At 36.9% G+C, this 17971-nt stretch overlaps 1 protein-coding gene across 3 annotated transcripts in view; it reads right to left on the bottom strand.

Annotated features, from left to right (window-relative positions):
* The window catches only part of atrx (ATRX chromatin remodeler), a 352828-nt gene that overhangs the window by 280992 nt on the left and 53865 nt on the right, over positions 1-17971 (bottom strand). For all 3 annotated transcript variants that reach the window (XM_039765743.1, XM_039765744.1, XM_039765745.1), the window contains 4 exons: positions 10056-10105; positions 7734-7852; positions 6917-7033; positions 1788-1897 (listed from right to left, as the gene is read on the bottom strand). In XM_039765743.1, the coding sequence (XP_039621677.1) occupies positions 1788-1897; positions 6917-7033; positions 7734-7852; positions 10056-10105 (396 nt within the window). The remainder of the gene's footprint in view (positions 1-1787; positions 1898-6916; positions 7034-7733; positions 7853-10055; positions 10106-17971) is intronic.

Here is a 17971-nt window from a genome sequence, read left to right as displayed (position 1 = left end):
TTGGGTGGAATCCCACAAGAGTTTAGAAACTCACTCACACCAGCCATGATTTTTTTTAAAAGTAAAGTGCAGGTTAATTTGTTTTATGCATTTTTACTTTATATTTTGTATTAATCATTTTTATATGAATAGTTTTGCGTTGTGGAACGAATCATCTGAGTTTCCATTATTTCTTATGGGGAAATTCACTTTGATATACAAGTGCTTTGGACTGCGAGCACGTTTCCGGAACGAATTATGCTCGCAAACTAAGGTTCTACTGTATAGGAAAACATTTATATGATCTTATTTATACGATTTTAGAAGTTTAAATATATATTATACTAGCAGAATACCCGCGCTTCACAGCGGAGAAGTAGTGTGTTAAAGAAGTTATGAAAAAGAAAACATTTTAAAAATAACATAAGATGATTGTTAATGTAATTGTTTTGTTATTGATATGAGTGTTGTCATATCTATCTCTATCTATCTATCTATCTCTATATAGCAAAATACCCGAGCTTGGCAGCGGACAAGTAAAACGAAAAGGAAACATTTTAATAATAACGTAACATGATTGACAATGTAATTGTTTTGTCATTGTCATATATTGATGCTGAGATTTTGACAATACCTGCTTCCAAACCTCAGTACCAGTACCAAAACTGTTCCGAAGCAAATAACGGATAAATCCAAATTCTCCATCTTCTTAATCTTCTGCCTCCCTAGTACAGTGTACAGTGGAACCTCGGGTCATGAACGTCTCTGAGTACGTACAAATCGGGTTACGACCAAAAAAGTTCAAACAAGCCAGTTTCCCTTCTGTTTCGTACGCACCGATAATTTCCACACGTGTTCAGTCTCTCCCTGTACACTATTCTCGGTCAGACGTGCGTGCATTCACGGTGAACTCTTTGTGCTCTATTTCGTGTGCTTTTGCATTAATTTTGCAATTAACCACAGCCTCTATGCAAGTAAAGAGTGGTTCGAAGAAAAGTGAAATTGAATTAAAGAAAGAAATAATTTAAAAGTATGAGCATGGCGTTCGCGTTACTGATCTTGCCGGCGAGTACAAGAAATCAAAATCTACGATTTCGAGTATGCTAAAGCAGAAAGATGCCATTAAAGCAGCTGATGTTGCAAAAGGAGTTACAGTGTTAACCAAGCAGAGGCCTCAAGTGCTGGAAGAGGTGTAAAAAACTGTTGCTAGTCTGGTTGAACAAGAAGCAACTTGCAGGGGATAGCATAAGCGAGGCCATGTTATGCGAGAAAGCCAGGAAGATGCATGGTGATTTGCTGCAAGGTTAGTTTTCTTGGTTGTTTATAGTTAGTTTTTGTATAAATTAAGAATTTTTCTAATTTTTATTTTTTCCCTGTGCTTAAAACTCATTAAAAAAGTGTTTATGTGTCAACCTGCACATGTATTTGCTTTGCATACACTTTCAGCAGTCACTGGTGGAAATATCCACAAATTAAATTTGCAGAGGCAAGTTTTCAGGCAATTGCATTATTCTTTCTCCTGGCTGAAATAATCTCTCAATATTTCAGAAACTAATACATTTATGGCGATGCACTGAACATAGAGTGCTAAAGTTAACAGCACTATCTCGAGAGCAGTAGAGTAACGTGTGAAAGGTAACAAGATTTATGTAGTCAGATTACTTTTTAAAGTAACCAGTAACCTAACACAATACTTACCTTACTGAAGTAAAAACACCAGCATTTTTATTACAGCAACCATGAATTTTCCAGTAAATAACCAAAACACTTTCTGATGGCAAACTGCCAAAATATTAGAAATTACATACCTTACAAATAAGAACTTTAAGTGCAGGATGTTGAAAAATGGTGTCCTTTTGAAAATGATTAACTTGCTGTCCACAAGCTGTACAGCTAACAATGCCATGCAAGCTTTCATCTGTGAATAAAGGAAAGGTGTTACCAATTTAGACAGCCTATAATTTATGACTTGACGCAATAAACAGCTAATGTTAAAATAGTAGGAACCTAACCATCATCAAAAAATTACTACATTACATTTAACACAGTAAATAACAGTGAGAACTTCATCCAAGTGTAGCTATACACAAAACAACAGAAACAGAATAGTGGTCCAATTAAAATGTAAGGCTTTCTTGTAATATTATGTTTTCTTGTTCGGCCCAGAACACAATGTGAAACCTATGTATAGAAGTAAACGTTTGGGGACCAGGATTAAAAAAAGAAAGAAGAAAATTTAAATAGAACCCACATAGAAAAAGGAACCTTTGTTTAGTCATGCTTTGACATCATCTCCAAACAGAAGTCACTTAATATGCCACTGGCTGCAAGAACCATTTGCTAATTCGTTAGGTAATGTTAAATTGATAGAAGTATTTTATGAGTTATGTAAAAACATTTGCATATATATTAGTGCCCAGTCAAAAGGTTCTATTATAAATCCCACAAGCTAAGCTGTAAATGGAATATTGTAATTATTCCTAGTCATTCTGACTAGAAACTAGTTCAGTTTATGATTTGCCTTGCTGTTGGTAAGGCAGGGAGGGCAAACAGTTTGAAACCATACTGTATGTACTGAAGTGAACCCTGTTTAAGTCTGCAATAGAAAAGTAACACAACGTTTAGGTAGGGAAAGTAAGTGAAGTTAACAATCTTAGCTTTTTCACGTTAATGTAACAGAAGAAACTTATTTCCTTTTGGCCTTATTCTGCATGTGTAATAACTTTTTTGGTGTATTTTTGTGATTTTTAAAATTTTCACTAAACCTTATTAACCTACTCAGCATTAGACTTGAGCATCACACACAGTCCCATAACATGATGGATCCTCCACCAAATTTTACAGTAAGAAGCAAGTTTTTCTCCTGGAATGCTATGTGTTTTTTGCGCCATGTAAAGCACCTCTGGTTGTGACCAAATAACTCTACCTTAGTCTCATCTGTCCACAGTATTTTATTCCAAAATGTTTCTGGCTCCTCCAGATGCACTTTTGCATACCTCATGTGACTCTTCTTGTGGTAAGTACTCAGAAGAGGCATTTTGAAAATTACCCTTCCACCGAGCTGTTTCCGGTACAAAGTGCTCTAGGGACTGAGGAACTATGTACAATGACACTATTAGCAGCCAAATATTCTTGTAGCTCTCTGGAAATGGTCTGTGGTTTGTCTGTGACCATTCTAACCACCCTTCGGCTGTGCCTTTCAGATATTTTTCTTGGCCTACCACATCTTTCCTTCACAAGGACTGTTCCTATGGCCTTCCATTTCCTAACTACATTTCTGACTGTGGAGACAGAACAGAGAGAGAACCAAGGACAAGTACAACTAGCAATTACCTATGTTAAATAACCTTTTTTATGATTGGTTGCATCTTTCTTTGTAGTTCAAGGTTTAATAACCTAGTCAAAGCAATTTTGTGCTGCACCCTGTCGGCATTAAATGACTACAGGTCTTCAAATTAATGCAATTAAAAGGGTGATTAATTCAGTCAACAACAGACCAGAAGCAGTCAGTCCCCCGGCTCCAACTAAGACTGAGCACAGTGGACTGGGAGGAGTCTGCACTCTGCAACTCACGAATGCCGGGACGGGGCAGACTTCATTGACATCTGTCAGAGAACAGCTTTGAACAGCAACTTGAAATTGCAATGCGTCAGTCTGTTGCATCAGCATTATCTGTGCCAAGAAACTTGCCATCACAGAATGATGACAAACTGGATGAATAAGTAAAAGCTGAAATGGCGGTGTTTCAGGGCAACAGCAAAAGCGGGCATTGTTTAGAACAAGTGTATCAGTATCTGATGACTGTGCTGCCTGCTTCAGTGGAGGCAAAGCATGCTTTCTCAGCAGCTGATGTACTCTGCATGAAGTGCGCTCTCGCCTGGACGACCACACGCTGGACACGTTGTGCTTTCTACGCTCTTATTACTAACTAACTAGATACATGTACTTATATGACAGCATGAACTGCTTGTAGATAAGGTTAGTCTTTTATTGGTGTCAACATATTGCAGTAGTTTTATTAAAAATAAGTGTTGGTCGTTCTAAAACCGTTCACATGCGAGATGCCCGTGCACTGTGTCATCCTCGGGAGCCCAGGAATGATATGCGGGATTCCCGAATTCCCAGGAATGGATAAACCCGTCCAGGAATGGATTCCCTAGTACGCACCAGTGATTTACGCACGTGTTTAGTCTCTCCCGGTACAATACATTGTTCTCAGTCAGACGTGCATCGCACAGAAGGACTTTGTGGTATAGTGGGTCCACAGCTCACTTCAAGAGGCCAGTTTTAAATAAATAATCACCAAGCTTGCAGCTTAGAGAGGGGGCATGGTGGTTGATTGCTACAGCTGCCACGTCCTCTTCATAAATAGTAGCGCAAGGCGGCTAAAGGGAGGAAAAAGAAAAGAAAGACTGAGTTTGCGGAGTAAGGCAGTAAGCAGGAAGCAGTGTGGAAAGAACCAGTGTGAGTGAGCGAGCACATGCTCGCAGGCAGGCAGCTGGACAGTGAGCCCAAGCAGGGGTGTTTTGGCCAACACTCAGTGGGGCAGAAGGAAGCAGTCACTCCAGCTGAGCGATCAAGGAGCTGGAGTGACCAGAAGAAGGATGGCTAGCCACGTAAGGCCGAGAAGGCAGTTAAAGAATGCACTGGGCTTGTTTTTAAAGAGACTTCTTTGAGCATTGTTTTAACCTTGTTGTATTTAATGAGGACTTTTTTCTGTTGGATTTTAACCTCCACTTCACTTCTGTTTTTATGGGATCATTTATCTATTGAAGGATTCCGAAAGCACTGCATTTTATTTAATTTAGACTTTGTTTTTGATTGTTGTTTTATTGATTTTAATAAAAGCATTTGGCACTTTTGCACCATCTAATTGCTCCATTGTAGTGCCTCACTGTCATGTTCATCGGTAACATTACCGACGGTGACAGGTTTAACGGCTCCTGGAAGCAAGATGGCAGCATGCAGCGAACCCGCATCGTCACAGACTTTACCTCAAAACTGTGATCTCGTCTTCACCCAGTTCCTCCTCACTTCCTTCATGGCAGAACTCGACTCATAAAAGGTTACTTTTCTTGGTTGTTTATGGTTAGTTTTTGTATAAATTATGGATTTTTCAAATGTTCATTTTTTTTCCCTGTGCTTAAAACTTGTACGGTCCAGAACGGATTAACTTTATTTACATACAATCCTACTGTGGAAATTACTTCAGGTCACGACCAAATCCGGTTGTGATCAGAGTTTTGGAACGAATTACAGTCGTGACCCGAGGGTCCACTGTACTGTTTATACTTGCATGCGTACTTTATGTAAATCTGGAAGATTCCACCAGGTGGCAGTATGAGATATCAGCATAGTGAGAAAGCGTTCGGTTTGTGAATTGCCTGAAACATCCATTAAATTCCAAGGACACCTTACCATGATATCTCTGAAAAGGATGTTTAGTGATTACATCCAAGGATGTGACCATTCCAGGAAGCATAGGGCACGAGACAGAAACAATCCCTGGACAGGGCATCAGCTCATCGCAAGGTGAACACAAGCGCACACATACATTAGTGTCATTTTAGCCTCACCAAACCCAAAAAACCTTAATGTCTTTGGAAGGAAACGGGAGCGCGCTGTGGAAACCCACCAGGAAAATATGTAAACTCCAGGCAGGGAACACCAGGGATATGATTCCCTACTGCAAGGCAGTAGGCGCTACCGCTCTGCCACCATGCCACCCGCCAGATATGTAATTATTAAAAGTATTATTTATATCTCTGTAAAATGTAATATGCATACTTTAATGCATTTCATCATGAAAGTGGCATTAAGTATAAAGCTAATGATTTAAAATGTGCAGAAAGCTAGAATATCAAATTATATGTGTTCTGTGAGGTAATTGCTGGTTGCCACTGCTGTCAGTTCAGGAGAAAGCCCCAAAAGCATGTAGCAATTAACAACTGGGTTGGTTTTAAGACGACAGTTATGACGGTCTACTTTAATGATAAAATAAACTACATGATTAAAGGTGACATTTCGAGATTAAAGCCAAACTTTCCACTTTAATCACACAATAGATCTTTTCACTGTGTCCTTAATTTTTTTCTCTGTGGCTCAAATACGTTGCCGTACATTCTGATGCTGTTGTGAAGTTGATAAAAAAAAGACAGCACAGAAGATGGCATGTGACACTTTTAAAATGTATCATGTCATCATGTCACGAGTATGACACACTTAATATAAAAGCACCACAAGTGCCTTTCTACATTGGCATTGCGATTCAACACATCTAACTATTCATCAAACATCGAAGCATGTACTTCAATCCTGTAGGATCCGCAAAGCGGCTTTCTGTCACATGTAGATAGTAAACAGAGACCCTAACATCACACTGCACCAGACCCCCAAAACCGACTTTCTGATGTTAATGCAACTCGTGCACGCGTCACATTAATTTCTGAGGATGTGTTCAGAGGACGCACCAAATGAATGCTGGGAACACATGGCAGCCATGATGTGTGCACGTACGCGTTCTGAGTGTGAAGTATAAACCTGGCCTTAGGAAAGCCTTTTAAAAGCTTTTGTAATCCTGACACAGATTATGAAGACACAGAGCAGAAGTTGACGTAGTTTTCTTAGAACAAGTTGTGAAACAGTGAGGGAATCAAACAAAAAAATGCAAAGAGACAATGTTACACACAAGTGTTTGTGTTCTATATTTTCTTCCAAATATCTTAAGTGAATTCAATTTAAAATGAAAACTTGTCTGCCAAAAATGTACTTTGGCATTACAAAACTACTGCAGTTAAACCCAAATACGATAAAATTCTCAAACTGAAGGAACAATCAAAACTTATATCACCCAGAATCACAAAAAATATTTTAAAGTTGAATTGTTATACAAAAAAATGTAATTTAACCAGTTTAATATTCTAAATTTAATATATACCTCCTCTCTTTTTAGAAATGTCTGGTTTAGGTTTTGTTGGTCGACTCCTAAACTCGGGACCTCTAAAATCATCTTTAATTTCATTTGATACTGGCTCAGGTTGGACAACAATAGTTCCTAGAAAGGTAAAAGAAATGAAATTAATACTTAACATTTCATTAGAAAACATTTTGAATGTTAAATCTAAGAAAACATTTATTTAGTGCATACTATATGTGAAGGTAAAAAATAGTTCAAAACTGAAGACAATCAATTCTGCAAAAAATGTGTTATACTAACAAAAGAACTTGTGTGACTGGGTATGGAAATGGATTAATACATGTATACATTGTTATCTTATATATTTTTTAAATATTTCTAAACTGATAAGAACAAGAAGCATGATCAAAAACAACTTTCAAGATTAATAAGGCAACACAGCCCATTTCTGTTTATCTGTTCTCTTTACTATATACTAACATCCATATAAAACAATCTCATCTTCTTACCTGTTCAATTTTTCTAGACAGCATGGAAATAAAACCCATTCAATAGAAATACCCTTACTCCCAAAAAACAAGTGGATTTTACTAAGAAGCAATCCTGTGTATTTAAAAAAAAACACTTTTGCAACTACACAATGAAGGGCTTCATATTGTGCTTTTTTTGTATACGGATCGCTTCATACCAGTAAAATAAACACATAACTTTAAAGGACAGTTATTCATGTTAAAAAAATGTTACAGTACAGGAATGTCATTGTCATTATTCCACCTACTCCAGTCACCATCAAAATGCAAAAGGAAAAAAAAAAAACTTGTCAATACCACTAATTTACCTTTTGGCAACCTGTTAACATCCAAATTATTCTCAGAAGTATTATCATTGGAGGTGTTTTCATGACCACTTTCATTTGAAATATCAGACTCAACATATTTTGTTACTACAGAAGGTTTCCTAGATGAGACAGAGAGCAAAAAAAAGGAAAATATCAAAAGCATCATTTGGATATATTCTTCTAATAACACACAGTATGTAAAGAGGCTGCATCACTACTTTATATTCTGCAACTATTAATGAGAGTTGTGATGCAAACTGGATGTTACTGAGCTTGATCTTAAATTGACTCACATTTTCAATAACAGTAATAATAAGTCTCTACTTTCACAGTCATGTTTAAAATTAGCGCTCTAAATGGGAATTTTTCTTAAAAAAAACGAGAATGTAATCAAGGGTGCTTATTTACCTAGTCTAAGCTGCTTGCCTCATATACTAAAGTTACAATAATAAAAGACAGACTTCCCAGTACAAGGTAAAGTAGGACTGTAGCAACTAGATGATGTCATTTGAAATATTTGATTCCTGCATTTGCAGAGGGTGCAAAGTTAACATGCACAATTAAGGATGCTAAACAAAAGGTTACAACAACTACCACCAATGAGGTGGAACAGCTTGTAACAGAGGATTCACAATGTGTTCAGTCCCCTTCACTTTCTCCACACTTTACTGTGTCGTACATTAAATTTTAATTTAATAATTTTGACCATCAATCAACACTCAATAACTGAAAACAACAAAGTGAAAATATGTTTTCAGAAAGGTATGTCAACTTATTAATCAAAAAGGATAATTTATGTAATGATGTTGAAGTAATACCATCTGACCGGTCTTCCTGTTGTAAAAGTGTGCACGCTGAATGTCTGCTCTGGTCAGCTTCACGAAGAAACTGGATGAAAAAAAAAGAATACTACTACCCAGCAGCAATATAATGTGAAGTGCAGGAGCCTTAAAGACTCATCTGCTTAAACCAGTATTAACTTCTTATGGTTTTATTCTAAAGCAATTATATTCTAAATGAATTACATAAAACTTTTGTCTCTTTTGTTGTTTAATTACTGTTTATTTTACTATATTTGCTGAAAAATGTACTTTGCTGCTGGACAGAGTTATTCATTTTTCTACAAAGCACTGAAGGTAGGCTTTGTACTTTTTTACATTATTAATTTCAACATATCAAAAAGATCCCAGTTTTTCACTTCCTGAACTATGAACAGGTAATGCTAATCAGATGCAAGGAAGCAGATGAAACTATTAGTTACAATAACATGCATTTCAATATTGCCTGATACAGTATTTACTGATAATTAACATACTTGCTACGTTTGGAATGACAAATACAAAGTGGATATAAGAAGTGTACAAAAATCATTATTGAAATTTCAGTTTTTACTGACTTAAAGGCTGAAATCAAGACAGATCCTTTTAGACACTTTCTCGCCTTTAACCTTTTAAAATCAAAATAAATTTAAGTGAAAAAAAAGTGGAAAAAGCAAATTTTCAATAACGGCCTTTAGATTTTAGATATGTACTTCATGTGTCTGTTTCACATATTTGAATAGAAGTATTGAACTGCATTTTTATGCTGGTGCATGCAACTTTGTGTTTTATGTAAAGTATATCTTTACAATGTACGTAACCTTGTAGATTACTGTATACTATATCAAAATTATATTACCTAAAGCTGACAGGTTCTATTCAAATCATCCATTTGACTCTTTGGAACCTTTAACCCAGGAATTAGTATGCATTTTGTATCTGAATTGTATCAAATGTTAATTTAAACAGATTAAATGAACATTGGGCATTAAAATACATCTCTAGGCCCCATGTTGGGTCCAGACAGATCACAGCTTCCACTTTTGCGTTTGTTTTAGGTGGATACAAAAATTATTTGGATCATGTGGTCATGTTACATCTATGAAAATGTTCTGAGCATTTCAAACACAAAGTGATCTCAAGTACATTTACACCTTGTTTAGTAATGTGTTAACATGATTGCGATTCAATCACGAAAAATGCATGTTAATGCCTGGTGCAAAGGCATCTCCTATGTAAGGGCATTTTTTTTTTTTTAATTTATAAACTGAATCTCTTATTTTTAAATGTCTAACATGAGGAAGAAAAAGATCTTACTTAATTTGAGTAGCTGAAGGCTCATCACATTGATTACATTTTTTTTTATCTACATATACTATTTAAAAAACAATTTATACTTTTTGAATACCAACTAAATATTCATGAACACTTTAAAAGATTTGTATATTCATAACCTTCTACATTCAAATACCTTTAGTGTATTGAAACAACAGGGTATACTTACCTCTTTGAACGGGAAGAGGAGGACTTCAACTTTTCACAGGAGCTACCAGGCTAAAAAAAAATAAAATTAGATACATTAAAAATGAACACTGAAAGTTACTTAGCATGTTAGTTTTCTTTATGCATTAATAGTGTCAAATAAATGTAATACAAAAATTAAAATTTCTCATGTTAAAATATTCTAATTATCAGATGATAAAAATTGTACAATTTTTTTTTTTTTTTTTACTTTTTTCTGCACAGAATGAATGAAATTTTCATATTTGTAAAATAAAGACAAAAGTAAGAGGATATTTTGAAGCACTGTTGTTTGCCTCATATGTGATTTAGTCAATGGCACAAATTTCTACAAATATTGCTTTTTTAGGTCAGCTATTTTCTGGTGAGTGGAATTCTTCCATTGATATTATTAGGTTTACAGATGTGGCTATGTCCAGGAAGGTCTCCAGTTACAAAACAGAGAGTTCTGATCCTGCTGAAGTATGCAAGATGGAACTATACTGAAAATGTCCATTAATGAATGGGCAAAACTGAATAAAGTTTTATTTTTATCTTTAAAATAAGAAATTGTATTAATGAAACAGTGAAGAACTATTATATTTTAAATCATATTAACACACACAGTTTCAGTAAAAGTTTGAACCATGGGGATGTACAGTGTGCCAACCTTATGCTTAAACATCCTACAGGTGTTTGATACTGATATAGAATATCCTGTTTCTTCCTGAATGTCATCTAAAGTAACACATTCCTTTACTTCAGTAACTTTTCTGCACACCTTCTAAATCTTTTGAATTTTAAGTTCTACTTTTCAAATTTTGCTGTCTCTGCTTCTGGTAAATTAACAGCTCCTGTTAAGTATTTTCAGGTGAGCTGCTATATGTTATTTTCAGTTTTAATGCTGCTCTATAAATCTATGCCTCCATTTGAATCATATCTTTATTGCCAAGTAATTTTCCATAACATTCAATTTATGCTGTGATGACTTCTTCATTAACTTCTAAATCAAACTACCCCAAGGATGTTGCTGCTTTCTTTGCTATGGTTCTAGTGTGTTCAGGAGAATCTTCTGAACTGCTCAAGCTGAGGACACAACTTGAATGCTATATCCTGGGACTTCATTCCAAGTATCAGCACTGTGCCTTATGAAATAATATATAGTGTATAACTTCTAAAATTGAGTTTTTAGGTTGCTCAGACAGCCTGGGTGAACCAATACTGAAAATAAAAGGCAATGAAAGATCAACTGACCCACTTTTGGACCAAAAAAATTGGTATTTGGGGGGTAAAAATACATTAACATTTGGATGGCCATCATCCAAACTTGCAGGTAGAGTAGGGGCATTATGAAAAACTAGAAGCAGACTGAAGGTTGGACTTTTAGAGTTATATTAATGCTAAAATACACAATATGAACTAAAAACCAGATCATGATCCAGACCTTCAGATCTAAATTTCCAATTGACTATTGATGTTGTTCTTAAAATGCTTACAAGCACATGTTGATTTTTAAGAAGGTAATCTAGCAGATGATTGTTTGAATTCACCAGTATCACCAAGTAGTAAGGTTTTCAATTCTTTACTGGCTTTATGACCTGGAACTGAATATACTTATCCAGTACTCAACACAATAATCCAACCCACTTTACCCACATGATCTCTATCAAAATACTCATGAATTATTTATTGCAAACAAATTAACACTAGGCCTTCCCCCTTTAATTTCTATATGATGTAGATTAACTCTCACTTTAAACTGATTAAACCAATCCTTACTTACCCTAAAGTATATAGTGGAATCACTCCTTTCAAGAGTTCATAATTTGTTCCAACTTTTCTTGAATTAAAATTTTTCCATGACTGGTACAATTATCAATTCTGGTCCGCAATCTAAATTATCAGTCATTCAATTTCGATCAATATGCTGTGTACAAGTAGTCCCCAAGTTACGGACATCCGACATACGACTTATGAACGGGGCTGCAGCTGCTCCATCTGTCTGGGGGACGTGATGCAGGCTCCTCAGTAACTGCCGCTCTGTCATCTTCGGCCTGGGGACACCGCAAGCGGTGGCTGGACGAAGGCTGGATGGGGCGGAGGGGGGAGTTTCACTGCCCGCCCACCACACAGCCTTGCAGTGTCCCTCAAATGGCTGCCCCATTCGTTCTTGGTGGGTGGCTAGTGATGCTGCAAGTAGTTACATGGTTGTGGCTGTACGGAGGCCATTGAGGGTGAATGGGGTGGCGGGGGGAAGCATTGTAGTGTGCCTCGGGTGGCTGACTGTTGAATGGGGGCAGAGGTGTGCAATTCACTACCCGCTTTTGGCCGCACCCTGTTCATTCTCGGTGGGCGGACCCTGCAAGCAGCATACTGTATGCAAGTGGAGGTGACTATGTGGTGGGCGGGTGGTGAGCCCCCATTCATTCTCAATAGAAAGCATGCTTGTACTGTTACATACATAGAAGGAAGCTGTCTCTCGTCAGTACATCAGACGTGCTGACAAGGGGTGCCTTCCTGCTGTGATAGCGTGTACAGTGCTGTGCAGAAGAGCTTATCTTGACCTTTTGTCTTCACCCTTCAACAATGTCTCTGAAACAAAAATCTGATGCAAGTGCTGGTGATATAGCAAAGAGGAGAAAAACCATCACCATGGAAAATAAAGTAGAAATAATAAAAAAAGGTCAGAGAGGTGAAACTCCATCATTCATTGGCAGAGCACTTGGTTACAGTCAGTCAACAACAGCATTTATTAAAATAATGTACCTGTTCTGACTTACATACAAAGTCAACCTAAGAACAAATATACAGTCTCTATCTTGTACGTAACCCGGGGACTGCCTGTAATTAAAATTGTGTATTTCATTAGTGCTAATCCTTTCACATTTTTTACAATCTTTCCCATTTAAAATTGCAATCCATCACAGAACAGCTACTAATTTGTTAAAGTTGTGTAATGGTATTCATCCACTTTTTCAAGTGGATATCTTGATATCTTATTTGAGTAAAACTGAGAAATTTCATTAATTTAATAATAATAATTATAAATTAGTTAAAAAAAAAAAAAAAAGAACGGTTACTGGGGCAAAACAAACACAAGTTTAAAAAATTAGAACATTTACAAAAGGCAAAACTTAACTATATAAATAACTGACATATTCTTGGATGGGAAAATAAGGTATTTAGTCCTTTACAAACTGGCATCAATTAAATGTATTAAATTCCATTCTCTTATGTTGGCAATATAATAAAACATAATTGACTCTTTTAAATTGTGCAAAATAAAATGTTTGTCATGCAAAATATCAGATGTCCATGCAAACTAGAGATGGACACTCTAATGTATTAAATATTTAAGTTAATTAAGTTTTACTCCCCCTCCACTACATATTTCATATATTAAGATTTCTTATGATCATGTTAGAGTAATGGCAAAAGAATAAGAATAAAGAAAAATCACCAATGAGTTTTACAACATTAAGTGCATGGTTTGCTGGTGAGGCCAAGAGAAACATTTACAGTGTATCCGGAAAGTATTCCCAGCGCATCACTTTTTCCACATTTTGTTATGTTACAGCCTTACTCCAAAATGGATTAAATTCATTTTTTTCCTCAGAATTCTACACACAACATCCCATAATGACGTGAAAAAAGTTTACTTGAGGTTTTTGCAAATTTATTCAAAATAAAAAAAAAATGAGAAATCACATGTACATAAGTATTCACAGCCTTTGCTCAATACTTTGTCGGTGCACCTTTGGCAGCAATTACAGCCTCAAGTCTTTTTGAATATGATGCCACAAGCTTGGCACACCTATCCTTGGCCAGTTTCGCCCATTCATCTTTGCAGCACCTCTCAAGCTCCATCAGGTTAGATAGGAAGCGTCGGTGCACAGCCATTTTAAGATCTCTCCAGAGATGTTCAATCGGATTCAAGTCTGGGCTCTCGCTGGGCCACTCAAGGTCATTCACAGAGTTGTCCTGAAGCCACTCCTTTGATATCTTGGCTGTGTGCTTAGGGTCGTTGTCCTGCTGAAAGATGAACCGTCGCCCCAGTCTGAGGTCAAGAGCACTCTGGAGCAGGTTTTCATCCAGGATGTCTCTGTACATTGCTGCAGTCATCTTTCCCTTTATCCTGACTAGTCTCCCAGTTCCTCCCACTGAAAAACATCCCCACAGCATGATGCTGCCACCACCATGCTTCACTGTACGGATGGTATTGGCCTGGTGATAAGCGGTGCCTGGTTTCCTCCAAACGTGACGCCTGGCATTCACACCAAAGACTTCAATCTTTGTCTCATCAGACTAGAGAATTTTGTTTCTCATGGTCTGAGAGTCCTTCAGGTGCCTTTTGGCAAACTCCAGGAGGGCTGCTGTGCGCCTTTTACTAAGGAGAGGCTTCCGTCTGGCCACTCTACCATACAGGCCTGATTGGTGGATTGCTGCAAAGATGGTTGTCCTTCTGGAAGGTTCTCCTAGCTCCACAGAGGACCTCTGGAGCTCTGACAAAGTGACCATCAGGCCTTCTTAGTTTAGATGGCCAGCCAGCTCTAGGAAGAGTCTTGGTGGTTTCGAACTTCTTCCACTTATGGATGATGTAGGCCACTGTGCTCATTGGGACCTTCAAATCAGCAGAAATTTTTCTGTGACCTTCCCTAGATTTGTGCCTTGAGACAATCCTGTCTCGGAGGTCTACAGACAATTCCTTTGACTTCATGCTTGGTTTTTGCTCTGACATGAACTGTCAACTGTGGGACCTCATATAGACAGGTGTGTGCCTTTCCAAATCATGTCCAATCAACTGAATTTACCACAGGTGGACTCCAATTAAGCTGCAGAAACATCTCAAGGATGATCAGGGGAAACAGTATGTACCTGAGATCAATTTTGAGCTTAATGGCAAAGGCTGTGAACTTTTTTCACGTTGTCATTATTGGGTGTTGTGTGTAGAATTCTGAGGAAAAAAATGAATTTAATCCATTTTGGAATAAGGCTGTAACAACAAAATGTGGAAAAAGTGACGTGCTGTGAATACTTTCTGGATGCATTGTAAATATGCAAATACAGTATCTATTTTAAATCATGATTTTTATTGTGTATGTTTTAAAGAGCACTGTAAATACAGGGCTGTGAAAATTGCATTTTGTTGCACTTTGCCAGTTTCATTTTATTTCCTAACAAGAAATTACTTGTTGGTTGTCTTTATATAAATTGCGTGTTTACATTGTCCTCCTTCACCACTGCTTATGCCCTCTTTTTGTTAATTCTTAAATCACTCTGACTCTTCTACACACCCAACGCAAAGTAAAAAAGTGTTTTTTTTTTTCTCTGAATTGACCTGCTGCTTTCTTTCGCTCTCTTTAACTACTCCACTGCCAACAAGTCTGATCTGCAATGGATGATTGCAGTCACATTCCACAGTTTCAGGTCCCTTCCTCCTCCATCCTAACATTCCTTCCTTTGCAAGGACCTATTTTATAGCACAAACAGCAGCTTATATCAACACAAAGCACTTTAAAATGCTAGCAATGGTATAATCTATTATAAATATAAAAATTGAACAGTACAATACTATTACACTAAAACACATGGAATATTACAATAAGTGCATCTGAAATTTTAAAAGGCAAATATTTAATGATTATCAGCAAATCCTGGACATACAATACATTACAAAAACATCACAACAATAATGATAGACAAAGTAACATAAGGAGGAATACAGATAAAGGACAATTACTGAATAAAACAGTAAAATCAATTAAAAAAAGATCAAGGTAAAATGAAAAAAGTACAAATAAAGACAGACTCTGGAAGACCAAATAAAAAAGCAAAAACAGCTGACAAAAACAGTCAAGAACTTTCATGTAGTTTAAGGAGCATTAATAATCAAGAATATCTTCAAATTCATTAATACTACTTTGCTAAAAACAAGATAATGGGCTAATTCACACTTGATCATTGTACATTTCAAGTGTGTGTTTTGCATTTTTCTAAGCATTTAAATGTCATGTTGCTAGCAAGTTTTAAATGTTTCTCACATTTTGGCATGCTTTACAAATGTTTTTCAAGCATATCTTGAGTATTTTTCCAGTATGATTGATATCATTTCAATTTTGTAGGTTGTGAGATGGTGTTGTGTTGTGACGCTATTGCTGTTTTCCAGAATGTCTATGACTTTACTGCTTTTCATCCTGACGATCACGGAACTGAAGAGGAAGTGTGGTCAATAGCATGAGCACACATATTGAATGCACACTGTTCTGCAACATAGGGCAATTCTGAATTGTCTATAAAGCAGGAAACATCCATACACACAGGTGATGATTTAGCACATAAATAGTGTTTTGGGGGGGTGGTGATTAATAGCATTATAATGCAAGAAAAAATGCCAGCTGTTAGTGCAACATTTAATGCAACAGCATGAAACAGCCATCTAGTAACAAATACTGAGGAAAGGGTTATAAGTGTAATGGGGTAATGATCTCAAAAGAACTGAACATACATTGCATTCATTTAAATTTCATCTAGCACGTGGCAAGGTGTAAATTCTAAACTGCCCAGTTAAGGATCACTGGGAGCCAGTGATTACCGCAGTAGCATTGGGTGTAAGGTAAGAAGCACACGTGATACATGATGCACCCAACATTTTCAGGGCTCTATCACACAGCCAAGCAGAAAAGAGTGCTGTGTGCAATCCAGTAACTGAAACCCATGTATTTGTTTAGTTTTGATTCAGTTATTTACAAAATATATTTAAAATGGTGTGATACAGTGGTACATGGAAAAAAGGAAAGAACATTAATTTTCTACTTATTATTATTAACTTCAGAAAGAGGTAAACATTTTCTTAATTTAGATGCACACTCATTAATACCAATCAATTTTGAAATGCACAGGCAAACCATGTAAACTTCATGTAGTTGGTGCTGTGAGGAAGAACTCTGTGCTAAATCTGTGTCTGTTTGTTAACACATTTGTACTACACTTTAACCTGGTTAAAACTAAATCTATACCTATAACTTTTGGTGAATTAACACCACTTGTTTGTAAACCAGGGTGGCACGGTGGCGCAGTGGGTAGCCCTGTTGACCCGCAGTTAGGAGACCCGGGTTCACTTCCCAAGTCCACACTGCATGGAGTTTGCATGTTCTCCCTGTGTCTGCGTGGGTTTTCTCCGGGTACTCCGGTTTCCTCCCACAGTCCAAAAACATGTAGGTTAGGTGCATTGCCAATTCTAAATTGTCCCTAGTGTGTGCCTGATAGGTGGGTGGGTGGATGTGTGTGTGTGTGTGTGTGTGTGTGTGTGTGCCATACAGTGGCTGGGATTGTGTCGGCAGGGATTGGCTCCAGCAGACCCCCTTGACCCTGTAGTTGGGATATAGCAGGTTGGATAATGGATGGATGGATGGATGTAAACTACATACCTTAATCTGTCCCTTGATAGCTTTTTTATTTTCTTATTTCAGTGTGCGTCTTCATTGAGGAAGAGGCACCGACTTCCTGTATAAACACTGCAAAAAGTTTGTTTGGTTTCTTTTAACAGTATTTTATGAGCATTACCATTTCAACTGAACAAGCATTTGGCCGAAAATGCTCAAAAACTGCTGCATGCAGGAGTTTTCTAAGTCGCTCATTTTTAACACACATAGGTATGAATAGTGTCATTGAAAACAATGGCAAATAACTTTAAAGGGTTTAACAGCATTCTGTTCTAGTGCTAAGAGGGGACTGGGCAGTCTCATGGTCTGGAATCCCTACAGATTTTATTTTTTTCTCCAGCCGTCTGGAGTTTATTTTTGTTTTTTCTGTCCCCCCTGGCCATTGGACCTTACTTATTCTATGTTAATTAATGTTGACTTATTTTGTTTTCTTATTGTGTCTTTTATTTTTCTATTCTTTATTATGTAAAGCACTTTG

Source organism: Polypterus senegalus, chromosome 10 (genome assembly GCF_016835505.1).
Source record: "Polypterus senegalus isolate Bchr_013 chromosome 10, ASM1683550v1, whole genome shotgun sequence".
Taxonomy (NCBI): domain Eukaryota; kingdom Metazoa; phylum Chordata; class Cladistia; order Polypteriformes; family Polypteridae; genus Polypterus; species Polypterus senegalus.
The sequence above is the reverse complement of the archived record's forward strand: the minus strand, read 5'-3'. Positions and strand labels throughout refer to the sequence as shown.